The sequence below is a fragment of the Lactuca serriola genome, chromosome 7 (assembly GCF_051521515.1).
Source record: "Lactuca serriola cultivar US96UC23 chromosome 7, Lser_US96UC23_V15, whole genome shotgun sequence".
Classification (NCBI taxonomy): Eukaryota; Viridiplantae; Streptophyta; class Magnoliopsida; order Asterales; family Asteraceae; genus Lactuca; species Lactuca serriola.
Window position 1 is genome coordinate 131290779 of NC_136414.1, and position 14899 is coordinate 131305677.

General features: G+C 35.2%; 1 protein-coding gene across 1 annotated transcript in view; it reads left to right on the top strand.

Moving 5' to 3' along the window:
- Positions 1–2676: 2676 nt before the first annotated feature.
- The window catches only part of LOC145064357 (uncharacterized), a 42991-nt gene continuing 30768 nt past the window's right edge, over positions 2677–14899 (top strand). The window contains exon 1 of the mRNA XM_079011822.1: positions 2677–2922. Within this exon, the coding sequence (XP_078867948.1) occupies positions 2677–2922 (246 nt within the window). The remainder of the gene's footprint in view (positions 2923–14899) is intronic.

The window sequence follows — 14899 nt, forward strand, 5'->3', positions numbered from 1 at the left end:
TAACCTTGAAAATCAACAAACTATAAACAAAATCACACATTAAAAAAATACCTCCCAAAACCGAAATCTTCTTAAGTCCAAACCACTTGGCCGAAATCACCCTTTAATGGGTGATGCTTAGACTGAAAACCCTCCCATGCATGTGGAGCCGCAAGACCGAAAACACCAAGGACAAGCCCACTAAGGCCGAAAACTCCTTGTGTGAGGGAGCTAGGACCGAAATCACAAAAGGAATGAGGTGATTTCGGTCATGCATAGCCGAAAACACCACCATGAACCTTCCTAAGGTGGTTTCAGTGGGATTTAAGAGGATAAGCTTTGACTTTATGACCTGATAGTGTAATCTTTTCCCATGCAAAACAATACCCAACAAATACCCATGTATTACCCCACAGTTAACCAATTATACATCACATCACTTTCCTTTCCTTATCTTTGGACGAAGTCATATCCAAAACCCCACCATTTCTCCATTTTTACTTTCTATTAACTTCCATTTCCTCTCAAGACCAAATAACAAGCTTCCAAGTTCAACATTCTCCAAGCATTATCCTTAGATTTTTGTAAGTATTTTTTTAGATTTCCTAGTGATTCTTTACATTTTTATGTTGGTTTCACTCTATTTACACACATTAAAATTTGTTAAAACCTTTAGGATAACGTTTTTCTCAAAGAAGTTCATCAACCTTATCCAAGAGTTTAGGCTTGGAAATCTTCACATCATCACTTCAAACAACCCACAAATCCACTCAAGGTGAGTTCATACCCCCACATTTTCAATCTTTTTCATGTTTTTAAGGGGGGGGGGTGGGGGGAGGGGGGAATACAAGTCAAAAGTTGTTTATCATACAACTACTTACATGTTTTCATCTTTATGTTAAAAATAAGATATTATTTGCATAAGATATGATTATCACTACTTTTTATACAATATTTGTGATATATTAGTTTTTATATGCAAAGTTAACAAAAACGTAAATTATTATATGCTACAAATATCATAAGGAAAAGTATGATTTGGAAAACTACAAGGTTTTGGAAACTTTTAGTAAAAGATAGTTTTTCTAGCAAAAATGGTTACATTATAGTCATTTACTATTTTGGTGGGTTATAACCCAAAGATATCATGTTTTGATTTCATATTTTGACACTAGACAAGATAACAACTTTATATTTATATAAAATATTATATAAATAGTCTCAACAAACATACAAGATAAACTATAATTGGTATAATTTGGGAGTCTCAAAACTACACTTTAATTACAAAAGAACCATATAATTATTGAAAGGTATAATTATTTCATTTTACAAGAAAAAAGAGTCATAGTTCACATAAATCTGTTGATGTTGTTGTGAGACATTCGCTTCACCGTACCTACCTAGTGTACACCATAAGTCTTGCATTATAACCAGAGTCTCCTTGAGGGAGAGCGAGATAGTTGTGTATACATCTATATGGAATTGACAACCCCCCACCTCAACTGTTAGATACAGTTAGACCAGCAAGTCTAGGGTGACAAATGTCTACCAGCTCCAACGCCTAAAAATGTCGTTCAGGCATATCAGTCATATTATCATGGTTATAATAAATCACAAAGGGATTAACGAAACTACTCCGTTTATGGGGTAACTTGCACTTCATTAGTCTTATAAAAAGATGAAACTACATACTATTTTCAGGATAGCATTACTTACATTTTGGTCTTAGGGTTTAAGACTACACTTCATATTTAAGAAAATATTGGATTTTCTGGAAACATACATTATCATTTTCAAGGAAGAGTTACAGAGGAAAGACATACATTTTAGCCTTGAGTATAAAACTTACAACTTGTTTTTAAAGAAAATATCGGATTTTTTAGAAGTATCCAAAATCATTTTACACAAAACCGTTACAAACCCTTTTCATAGAAAATGCTTATGAACTCACCAACTTAATTGTTGATACTTTTCAAAATCACTTGTATTCTCAGAAAACCAGTAAACATGTATTCAAACTATTTTGAGGGTCGGCGTCATTGTTGCATGCTTTCTACCTTTCAGTTATTTGGATTGAACTTTTGAGAAAACAAAGTTTGAAAACAAAGTAAACTTGAAATCTCAATGTATGAATGATTGTGTTGCTATGTTTCATTTATATTCAGTTGTTATGATACTATACATGACGTCACTCCATCCGTCCCCAGATGTTTCCGTTGTTTTGGTTTGGGGTGTGACAAATTGGTATCAGAGTGTTGTTTATAGTGAATTAGTATATCAAACAATACAAGATATATAACTACAAATACAATGGGGATAAAACACTCTAACTACAAATATACTTTTAAAAATATCATAATATTTTAAGTAAAGTATAAGTACATACAAGTTAGGTCAGTATCATAACGACACCATAATAAAAGTAGTATGATGACTTGAAAACTACGGTTAGGCCTTGGGATATGTAATTAGACCTTGAATAAATATAGGTTGATCAACTATATTTATCCGAGGTGTAACTAGCATATGCTGGGAAATAGTCGTAGTAAACTACGAGTCTAAGACTTACCAACACTAAGATACCAAGAATCAAATGCAACATTTAAAATACTATAGGAGTATTTTAGGATACCATAGAAGCATACACTTAAACCCCCTATGTAGTTCTTATACCTCTATTCTTGCACATGCGACATGGCTGAATTTCACCACGAAGACCCTTACTACCTTCCCATGGCAGCCAACGGATGGATCGAGGAGGAGCTAGAAGAGGTTCATGAGGAGAACCCAGAAGAGGTTCCTGAAGAATACAAAGAGGAGGATTACGAGGAGGAGGATTCTGATGAAGAGTCAGACGAAGAGGAAACCGCTGGAGAGATCATTAGCGAACCTTACCTTATTAGGAGCAGGCAAGAGACCCTTTCACCTCCTTCCTTCCAGGTACGTTAGCACCCAAAAGGGGTACTCTTTGGATGCACATTCCTAGTAAGAAAATATTGTCCATTCAAGGACAAGCTTCATTGCTGACATCTACCACTATCCAGAATGTACCTCCACAAAAGGAAACCTAGCTACATCCCTGGACTAGAGGAGACGGTCTACGATCCACATTAGGCATACACCATACTTCGGGCCCCAGTACCCTCGCAAATCAAGCACTACCTCTAATTGTACCACAAGTGGCCCGTCTAGACACCCAGGCTCAAGCTCTCCATCATGAGGTAATGGAGATTGGAGGTGAAGCCTGAAATGCGAAAATGCGAATTTGACGCCTCCACGAAGAACAAGAGCACCATTCAAGAGATATACTGAACCAGCAAGCAGAGCAGGAGAACATTACAGACCGTATACACTCCTTAGAGGAGGAAGTGGCTACCATGAGGAAACAAATCCTTGCAGCTAAGGCTAGGGCAGCCTTAACATAACAGAGAGTGGAGGAGGCCACTCGCGAAATGAGTGAAATGGCTGGGAACCTTGTGCGCCATTTTGGCATATCATAGATTAGTATAGTCGAGTGAGTTAGTGACTACACTACTCACACTATGTCTGAGGTTTATTGCAGCTTTCATCACAACTAGTAGTAGTAAATCAAGAGAGGTACGCCATCCAAGACCATGTAACCTGAAGCAACTGAATGTATTGATGGCTATGTTCTATTTTGATAACTTAACATTCATACAATACCTACTACTTACCACCATAAGTACATTTTGACGATGTGGTCGAAACATTTGGGAATCATACAACAAAACATGTAATTTAAAAGTGTGCATATATACATATATACATACATACATACATACATACATACATACATATATATATATATATATATATATATATATATATATATATATATATGAGATACAACTAGCAACAACCATAGTTACTTATGAACTCGTTTCATATTATACGACATAATTGTTGGGTTTTAGGTATTATAACACTCCTATGGTGCACATACAACCCTAATAGCTTTGGATCTAAGTTTTCTCTAGTTACACATGCAACAAAATTTTCCAAAGCATGAAGCCTACAACTAGCATACAATTTGACATATGAATCATAAAAGTAAGTTAGAAGAATACCTCTTAAATGTAGCTTGTAGGAATTGGTCTTTCAATAATCCATATGATAAGCCCTTTGGACTAACTCTTCATGGAGTCTTACACGAACTTAGTCCATTACTAATCAATATGGATTATTAGCCCAAACTATATATATCACTGATTTACACAGTTAGTCCCCGTTAATTTAATTAGTCTCTTTTGATCACTAAATTAATTCCAAATTAATTCTTGATCAATACTAATTAAATATTATGATTTCTCAATTAATATAATATACTTATAATATATTAATAAAGCACATTAACCTCTTTCTCGAATATCCATCCTATCAAATTGTTCTAGAGTGTTACAACCCAAATGGACCATGCTTGTATCAGGTCAAGTACATACCAATTATAGTTATGGGATTAGACACCTAACCCAACAGTCTCCCACTTAGATAAGTCTAATAACTATTATTGTAAGTACGACTTCAAAATCTGATTAGCAATTGTAGCTCTCAAAAAGACTGTTGTCGAACTCTGATCTTATTAGTAAGGCGTCCACTAGATAAGGGATCATATATTCCTCCATTCTAGATATCGTATGGACGTGAGATGCGGATTATAATCATTCTATTTATACATGTGTTGTTTCCCGTTTTCTGATTTCTGACAACCGACTAATTGAACAAATCAAATTAGTCCAGGCTTCGCCAAGCGCTTAGGGTTGTCATCACTAAATCATCGAGGGGCCCATAGATATTGCTTTTATCCCACATTGGGTAAAAGGAATGGATAAACTTCGATTCATGTGTTTGATCTATTTACTCATCAAATCACACACAATGATATGTTTTATAACACTGAGTTACTAGTGTGTTTACATATCATCAATGTGCAAGCGACTTGTAAACTGCAACTCATATCTCTCTGTTTCAAGAATATAAGATATTATTGTCTCATGATCAGTCGTGATATAATGCATGAAGTGATTCAAATGAGCGTGAGTTTAATCCAACACTTAAATCTTATTTCAAGAGCACTCATGAATGTTTGTAGCAAACTTTTTCTATGTCTAACACCTTAGACAAACTTACAAAAACTCATTCATGACAGTCTATCTTCAATACCTACTTCCAAAGTATGATCGACTGTGGATAGTTTGAATAATTTTATTATTTGGAAGTCAAAACATGCAAAGTGAAACACAAGAATAATCGAATCTAATATGGTCTCAACCCTTTGAATACACTACTAGAAAAATACCCTTTAATGACGCGCGAACCATGACACACGCTATTTTATGATACACAAAAGTGTGTGCTCTAAAAATAATGTCATCTCTCCAAAAATTAGAAGGATTTAGGGCACGCTATTTTGCACGCCTTAAAATAAGTGTCACATTGAAAAAAACACGGAGGGCACATAACATAAAATGGGTGTCGTGTAACCATGTCGCTTTATATTTTCTTAATGAAACGCGGGGTCTCTTCTCTAGGGGGAAATGAAATTCTGAAAAGTTTGAAAGGCCCGTCGTGTTATTGCCTTCTTTCCACCGTTCTTCTCTCTCTTACTCAAATACCCCAAAAAACCCTAAGTCATCACCAAATCTCTGATCTCCCACCAGCAAAATGTCTCTGCCTACTCTCTGCCCTCACACTACTTCTCTCAATTAAAAATGCAAAAACCCTCAATCAAATAACCATGGCTACTTCTCCCTTCCTTATCTTCTCAAAAACCCCAAATTTCTTTAACTTTAAATCAATTGCGAATCCGACCCGAAGACCCATACTCCAAGCTCACTCTCCTTCTGGAAGATTCTACACCTTGCCATTGTCAAACTCGTTTGCTTCCTCCACCTCTTCCTTCTCGTCGAGCCCATCATTGTTCTTTCAGAACCGATCTGCATCACCTACACGTGTCAACGTATACGGATCATCTCCATCGGCGTCGAATATACGATTTTCTCTCGACAATCATAAAATTTCTCCGAGTCGTTCGATTTCTGTAATTCCGAGGAGTAATAATAGTAATCAAGCGTCGAAAAAGCAGTTGGATAAACCAAGGAGGACGTGTATGTGTTCGCCTACTTCGCATCCAGGTTCATTTAGTGTTTGATTCTAGTGTAAAGATGATTTATCTTCTATCTCTTACTGGCTATATGATCCTCGTATACCCGAGTTAGAAAAATTTCTACACAAGTATTTGTTCTTCCCTTCTAACAAATTCTCTGATGCATTTCATGAAGATTATGTAGACAAGTTGTTCAATGAAATTCCAGGAGACGAGTTTTGGTCTGAACTAAAAGCCATCAGATGGTATCCTGTTTCTATTGACCCACCTTTGACCGGACTTCCATGGTTAGTGTCAGATAATACATGTACACACATAATACATGTACATAGATGGTATCTTTTTTGGTTTTCCCGTTGTTTTTTACTTTTCAAATTGTACACACATATAGCTATACATACATGCATATGTATACATACATACATACATACATATATATATATATATATATATATATATATATATATATATATATATAAATACATGTATGTATGCATATAGATACATGTATGTATGCATCTATGTGTGCCTCCTTGTCATTTTTTTCCTATTTCAAAAAAAAAAATTAATGAAGATGGATATATCATAGACATGATCAGACTTGCTTGATGAATACGGTTCTCAAATGTAGGTTCTCTTGAACTTCATGGATTTGCTAGAAATATTCATAGTAAGTTCAGTTCCAACTGTTGGATATAATGTCTAAGTCGATAACTTTATTTGGTATGTACTTGACCCGACCCGGCATGGTCCATTTGGGTTGCATAGTATTTCAATACTTGGATAGACTAAATGAGAGAAAGGACACTTGTGATTATTAATATATTATAAGTTCTAATATATTAATAATAGAATTATTTAATTAGTGTTGATCAAGTATTTGTTGGGTTTTAAGCATTCTAACACACCTAAGTGTACATTCAACCCTAAATACCTTGGATCTATGTTTTCTCTATTATACATGCAAATATGAACTTTCCAAGGTATTCATCCAAATTAGCATAATAACATTGATTCAAATGAATATATCAAGTTAGAATTACATACCTCTTTGATGTAGATTTTCTTCATGAAGCTTGAGTGCCTAGTGCCCCAAGTGTGACACCTCAAATGGTTCACACAACACCAAATACACTTGGAATAGATTAGAGAGAAATCCACACTTCATAAAACCGGCTAGCCCTTCATTCTCACTCATAGTGGCCGATTTCTTGAGCCATGGGATTCTTTTATATGGTGGCTATTAGGGTTACACCATGTAACTCATAACTTTACCCATTCCTTATGCTCCATGGATTTTAACCTCCATGGAGTATCCATGGGTCACCCCATGCACTTACTCCAACATAAGGAATCTTGGATCACAAGCCCACATATATAAGAATGCAAGATTTACACAATCATCCCATATATTTAATTAGTCTCCTTTTGATCACTTAATTAATTCCAAATTAATTCTTGATCAATACTAATTAAATAACCTTATTAATATTAGAACTTATAATATATTAACAAACCTTAAGTGTTATTTCTCTCATTATAGTCTATCCAAATGCATGATGCCATGCAACCCAAATGGACCATGTCGGGTCTGACCTTGTCGAACTATTATTGCGTATGACTTAAGGAACCTGCAGGATAAGTCTAAAACTATTATTGCATATGACTTCAAGAACCGACTGGCAATCGTAGCTCTCAAAAGCGTCTGTCGAACTCTGACCTTGTCGATGAACTCTGACCTTTGTCAATGACTTTTCCATTAGATAAGGGATCATATATTCCTCCATTCTAGATATCATATGGACTGAGACATGGATTATAATCATTCTCTCTGTCCATTTGTTGTTTCCCGATTTCCGATTTATGATGACTAACTAATTGAACAAATCAAATCAGCCCTGGCCCGGCCGAGCACTTCCATTTGTCATCATCAAATCATCGAGGGCCCAAAGATATCACTTTTATCCCGAAGGTAAAAGGAATGGATAAACTTCGACTCATATGGCTTGTTCTACTACTTGTTGAATCATACACAAAGACACGTTTTGTAACACTGAGTTACCGAATGCGTTTTCGTGCAATCAATGTACAACCAACTCATAGTAACAACTCATATCTCTAGGTGTGAAGAATATAAGATATTATCGTCTCATGATCACTCGTGATAAAATCCATGAAGTGATTCCAATGAGCGCGGGTTGAATCCAATACTCAGAACTTATGAGCACTCATGAGTGTTGTAGCCCTTTGTCCAACATCTTAGACCTCTGCAAGCCAACCCATGAAAGTCTTAATTCATATCTACTTCCAACATATGACCGACTGTGGATGGTTTTAATAACTTAGTCATCCAGAACAATGACCTAGTTATTCAGGAAGTTAAAACATGCAAAATGAAACACAAGAATGATTGAATCGAATATGGTATCAAAATCTATGAACATAAATAAAACACCTTTTATTTATCACCATATGATTACACATTATTCATTGTATACTGTTTCAGCTATCAACTTTATTCTTGAATTTAAAACAATAGTTGTCCCATGCTCCAAGCATGTACACTATGTTTTCTAAACACTAGTCATGTCATACACCAAGTATGCATACTATGTTTGTCTATGATCTTTACTTTGTGAAACAGATCAATTGAACATAACTCCAATGATCCTCTATTCACAGTCCCAAATCCTTACTACAAATGCAAGAATTCCAAATTCATGGCATTTATTGAAATCTGTTAGATTCTAAACTTATATTGTGACAACCCGAAATTTCCATTTTGTACAAACATTATCTATTCAATAGAAGCTAGACCAGTTTCTAGGAATTTCAGACTTTTCCGAATAAGTTTGTGTACAATAGGGTTTACGTTTAAGGAGATATCAGGAGAGTGGATACTCATGGGTTTGTGAAACTTGAGTATTTCAAAACTTCATAATATTAGATTTCAATTCTGGAATAAAAATATTTTCTGCCAAAATATCTCAGGACTATAAATAGATTTCTGAACTAAATTCATTCATTATTCACATTTCCAACTAGAGAAAAGCCATTTTCTCTCTCACGGATCTTTGGGTTTTCATCCCAAATCGTGAGTACACTTCTCTAGTTGTTTTATAATGCTTGTTATATGCTTAATAACATAGATTACATATCAAATATGTGAGAATCGGGAGTTTACCGCCCAAGAACGTTCTTGGGGAGTAAACTCCAAAATGAAGCTTAAAGGCTATCTAGTCCCATTTCCTTGTTAAGTAACTAGCTTAGGATAATATGTATGTACATTTGAGACTAGAAAACAATCAAAAACACATAGCTTAGGGTGTTCACAGCCCAAGAACTTCTTGGACCGTGAACTCCAAATTCAAGGGCCGAATGTACCCTAATCACTCCTAAGGCTTAAGACATTAACCCTCAATTACTTCTAGCTAATTTGTGGACTTTAAAACATCAAAATCACCCCTTAAAGGGAGTTTACGGCCAAGGAATACTCTTAGGCCGTAAACACCAAATAAGGGCACCAAAGTGTGCCTAGGGTCCTCCTTAGCCTTAAACAAATGACTAGAAATTATCCTACTTGTGCTTGGCACTTGAAAGAATAAAAACACCCATCCCATGAGAGTTTACGGCTGTAAACTCTAAGGGATTTGGCCTTGGGTCCGTAAACTCCTCAAAGGAGTATTTCTATGCCCTAAACTACCCAAAGGATTACACAACCAAGCAAGGCTTATTCTAGAAATCAAATAGCACTTCAAAACATCAATTACCACCAAGATTGGAGTTCACGGTCGTAAACTCAAGGGTTTACGACCGTAAACTCCTTGTGTGGGGTTTATTGAGGAGTAAACACTTATACAAGGTCCTTGGAAGCATTAAACCCCCTTTAGCCTTGTCCCATAACAACCTAGAAGCAACCCTTAGGACCTATAACACTTATACAAAGTGTTTACATGTTCCTGAGTGTCCCAACTTATTTCATTAGTTATTATTTAGCTAATTAGTTATATATATGCTCATTATATGATAACTAGGCTCGTGCGTGTGAACAAGTCTCTGTTTGCCACCTAGCACGGTATCTGACACTTCAATCCAATCCACTTACCGCAAGTGAGTTCATACCCCTTTAATTAACCTTTGAAATACTTTTAAATGTTTTAAATACTTTTATGGGGGGGGGGGGGGGGGGTAATACAAGTTAAATACTTATAGTTATTACATCAATCACATGTGATTAATAACTAGAAAACCAATGATTTTATCACTGTTCAAACTGTTTTACTTCAAAATGTTTTACAAACTCTTTTACTTATCAAATACTTTTATTTAAACTTTGTTATACTTCTTATAAATTGCATGCCCATATATGTATAGATATATAAGGAATGTTTAAAGGGCTTAGGAAGGCCATCCGCCCTATTTCCTTTTTCTCGATTTGGATGTGGTCTGGTGGGATTTCGGGTAATCGTCCGAAGGTCGTTTCAATATTAATTATATATCAAATGTACATATATAGACATAAAAGTACTTCCATATTCATGCGTATTAGTCACATCATTAGTAAGTTACCATCGGGGTAACACATGATCATACTACTACAATTTCTAGATCAATGAGTCAGTTCATTCATGAGTCAATATTTATTACTATGAGTACATATACAACTATACTAGAAAGAGAACATATACAACTATACTAGGACGAGAACATATACAACGATACTAGAACAAGTAACATTACATTACATATACATGAATACGTTAACAATTATGATCCACTGTATCGGAGCATGCCTTAAATGTCATGGCCCGAGCTGTAGCCAGAATTCTCTTGGAGGGAGAGCGTGAGTTTGCGTATAGATCTATACTGGATTGACTATCCTACACCCTGCTGCTAGCTACAGCCGGACCTGCAGGTCTGTGGGTGCTAAACGTCCTTCCGTTATTACGACAATTCGTATGTCGTTGTTACCAGTCGATAGTATGGTGCAATTAATCACATGATACCTTAATATAAATCCGGTTTAAGGTAGTTAGTACAGCAGTAGTTCCTATAATACAACCTAACAGTACTACATTAATTTACCCATTACATATATTTAGTGATTATTTCACTTAAACATTAATGTACAAACTATATTTTGTTAAATGATAGTTACACTTGGGAAATTACACACTTTTACAACAAACGAGCATACAAAACAGTTAAGCGTTGGTAGAAGGCCACTTTTATAGAAAATATAGGTTTTTCTGATAGATTCAAACTTTTACAAACACTTACAAACATTTACTTACATTTTACAAACTTACACTTGAGACATGTTCAAACATTTTTGGTAACGAACATCGACACTAAAATACTTATGAACTCACCAGCTTAATGCTGATAAACTCTTTCAAAATAACTTGTATTCTCAGGTCATCAGTAGACAGGTACTGAGGCCAGCTTTTGAGAAGATGGAGCGCATCCAAGACTCATCTTATTATTTTGATTTACATTATATTTTTGGTGTCTAAAAACTGTACAGAACACGCTTGTATTAAAATTATATACTTAATGCAATGGATGATGTTGTTTACATTTACATGACGTCCTCCGCCCCAGAACGTTTCCGCCGTTCTTGGTTTTGGGGTGTGACATATATGCATTGATCCTCTTGTAATGATTATGCACAAAGTCAAAAAGACTTGACAACAACCATTACGGAGCATTCCAAAGGAGATCAGCTCCTTGGAAACAGCCTTCTTACATTAAGTTTCCTAATCTTACATAGATTGAATAATTTCTAACCTTGAAACATTTCCATAATCCATTTTGACTATCACTTCTGAACAAGAGTTTCCTCCTTACAGATTATGTCAATATGGTCCTTCCAGAATTATCACTATACTTCCAACTAACCAATCTTTGGTAAACCTTAGATTATCCTCGACAATTGTTTAATCCTTTTAGTCATATCCAATTCTAGACATTTTCCCTTCTTAATGCCCCAGGAATTTGGAAAATTTTTAGAAAGGATGAATATAGCACATGTAATCGATCCTATATCTGAAGCATATGGGACACGATACATGATGTCTCATATAAAGACTAAACCAGTCTTTTGCTATAACATTTCCATTTCTATTTGCCAAGTTCTCATAATTCAGATTATGAAAAGGGAGGTCGTAATCATAATCAAATTTTAGAACGCAAATAATGGACCCATATACAGAATTTCCTTATGTTGAGCCATTCCAACATGAAATTCATATATATAACCTTGACTAAATAGGATTAAAACCTCAATCTAAGCTTTTAGATTTGAGATGAAGTATAATTTCCTCTCCCTTAATTATAGCAAAACAACTATTTCCCACTTGAAACTTTTGTTTTCTATAATTAACATTGCTAACTTGCAACCTTTATCATAATTATCATGCTCCCACTAACATGATGATTATTTGCATAACACTTATGCTCCCACTAGCTTTGACATGTACTCAGAAATTAGTTGACTTTCTTACCAAAGTTCAGATTTCTGATACTAGATTGTTTTGATAAAACTTTATCAAAATCATACACCTCTTTTAGATAGCTCACAGGTCTGTCTAAAAAATTTTAGAACTATGAAAAGGGATGTCATAATCATAGTCTTAATTTTTTAGACCTTTTTGCCACTTCTCACAAGTCCATGTTAGTGTGCCGGTTAACCATACTGCTCCACTAACGACTTTGAGAATGCAAATATCGCAATTGCTATCTACTTCAAATCTACTTGGTGGAAGTGTTTCCTCACCATCATTTTCATGAATCGGAGAGAAACCTTATGACCCTTAGATTTAATGGTGTATGTGTTCTTATCCATGTGAATTGTCAAAACCATAGTCAGAAGACAAGGATAATGACAAATCCAAACTCATATGGACTGAACTCAATCTTAATTTCTTGCCACCTAGCTGCTTAAGGGCTTGCCATTGCTTCCAAGGTGTTGTGCAATGAATTAAGAACTCTAAGAACTCATATGCAAAGCCAACATTAACTGGAATGGGCATAGAATATGTCAGCACGATAGGTTATAAACCTCAAGTCGTGTGCTAGTGAAGAACTTCAGGTTTTATTCTTGATTAGTTCTTGAGACTTTCAAGACCTTAAAGACTCCCACTGTCCTCTTGACATATAAGATTTCCTTGTCAAATATTCAAGAGATAGTGTGGATTCTAATCATGACAAAAACTTCACACAATTGGCCTTAGTTGGTCTTTGTTTTATCCAAAACATCACAACTTACCAATTTCAAATGTACAAGAGTATAAAACTTTTACTCTTACATTTGATAAGTGTTTTAAACCTTCTTTAAGACATGTCACTCAAGTTACAATCTTAGAGTATAACTCTAAGAATTGTTTTTGGAATGAAGTATGAATCATCTTCTTGATTTAACCACTTCAACAATTCATAACCCCTCTTCTTAACTATCAGAATGCACTTAGAGGATGAATTGTGATCAGGTCTCTAAGTCATTAAGATGATCATATAACATGATACTAAAGTACTCTCCCATCTTTTCAGATTTGAGAAACTTTTATCCTTCTGCCTAATTTGATTCTTCTTATTCGCTCTGTCATACATTGGAACCCTTTCCAATGTCTCAGAATTATACTTAAACTAGTAAGTATAACCATATTTACTGAACTTAAGTAAATCATGATGAATAGTCTTATCGATCTTTTCTGGTGGACTTAATCAGTGCACAAGAATGTGTACTCGATCCTTTAGTCCGTTACTTGACTCACACATCCATGTGAACAAGTAGTTAGTCTTAATTTTTCCAATGCTTGAAAGTTCTCATTCATCATGCTCTACAACTTGCATGATTCCAAGTTTCTATCCAACTGAAACTTGGGTGACAAGAATCTTTTCGTATTTGGTAAATTTAGACATTACCACAAATGAAAGAATCAAACTCATATTTCCACTATTGCTTTTAATGGAATCATATAAGCAACAATTTTCCACAAACTCCATTTTAAGGATACATAAAATAAATAAAATCAAAAATTTCATAACTCCTAAGAAGTAGTTCAAGAATCCGATCTTCAAACTATGCGATAGAAATCCATCTACGCGATCAGATTCATCATATTCTTTCTTTAAGTTTCTTCAGTTCTCTTTGATTCTTAAAACATCAACATGTGACCCAGTCACATCATGTATCAAGAATCTCAGAAGAGAAACTTAGCAGAGTTAGATAGTGGACTTTACCTGAAGTAGAGTCAAACTTTTTGACTTTAACATCCTTAGATAAATTTGGCAGCTTCGCAACCAATGCCCATTCCTATGGCAACTTAACATATGGACCCTTTGGTAATGGTACATATACTATCATAGACTTAGCCTTTCTCTTTACAATTTGGTCAACCGAGTTGACTATGGCCGATCCCTTTCCACTAGGAAGAGAGAGCTTTACTAGATATACAATGTCATCATTGTCAATGTCCATAAAGTTTTAGGAAGTTGATCTTAGAAGATAGATAAGATCATTAAGGGTCTTGTCATACTCTATTTCATAGGAATCCCAAAAGAACTCACTATGTAACTTAGAAGGTGATTGAGCCACCAACTTTCTTAAGACTTTGACACCCAACTCTCCCGGCTTGTCAATATGTGACTACATCTCCAAGATATGATCACACATAGACCTTTGCTTGCCAATAGGGCTTGAGTGACCTTAAACTTTTCAAGAACTTGTGGGTTAGGGAGTATAATTGGAGGAGGTGAAAGAAGTATGATTTCCATGGGACATCATCTTCA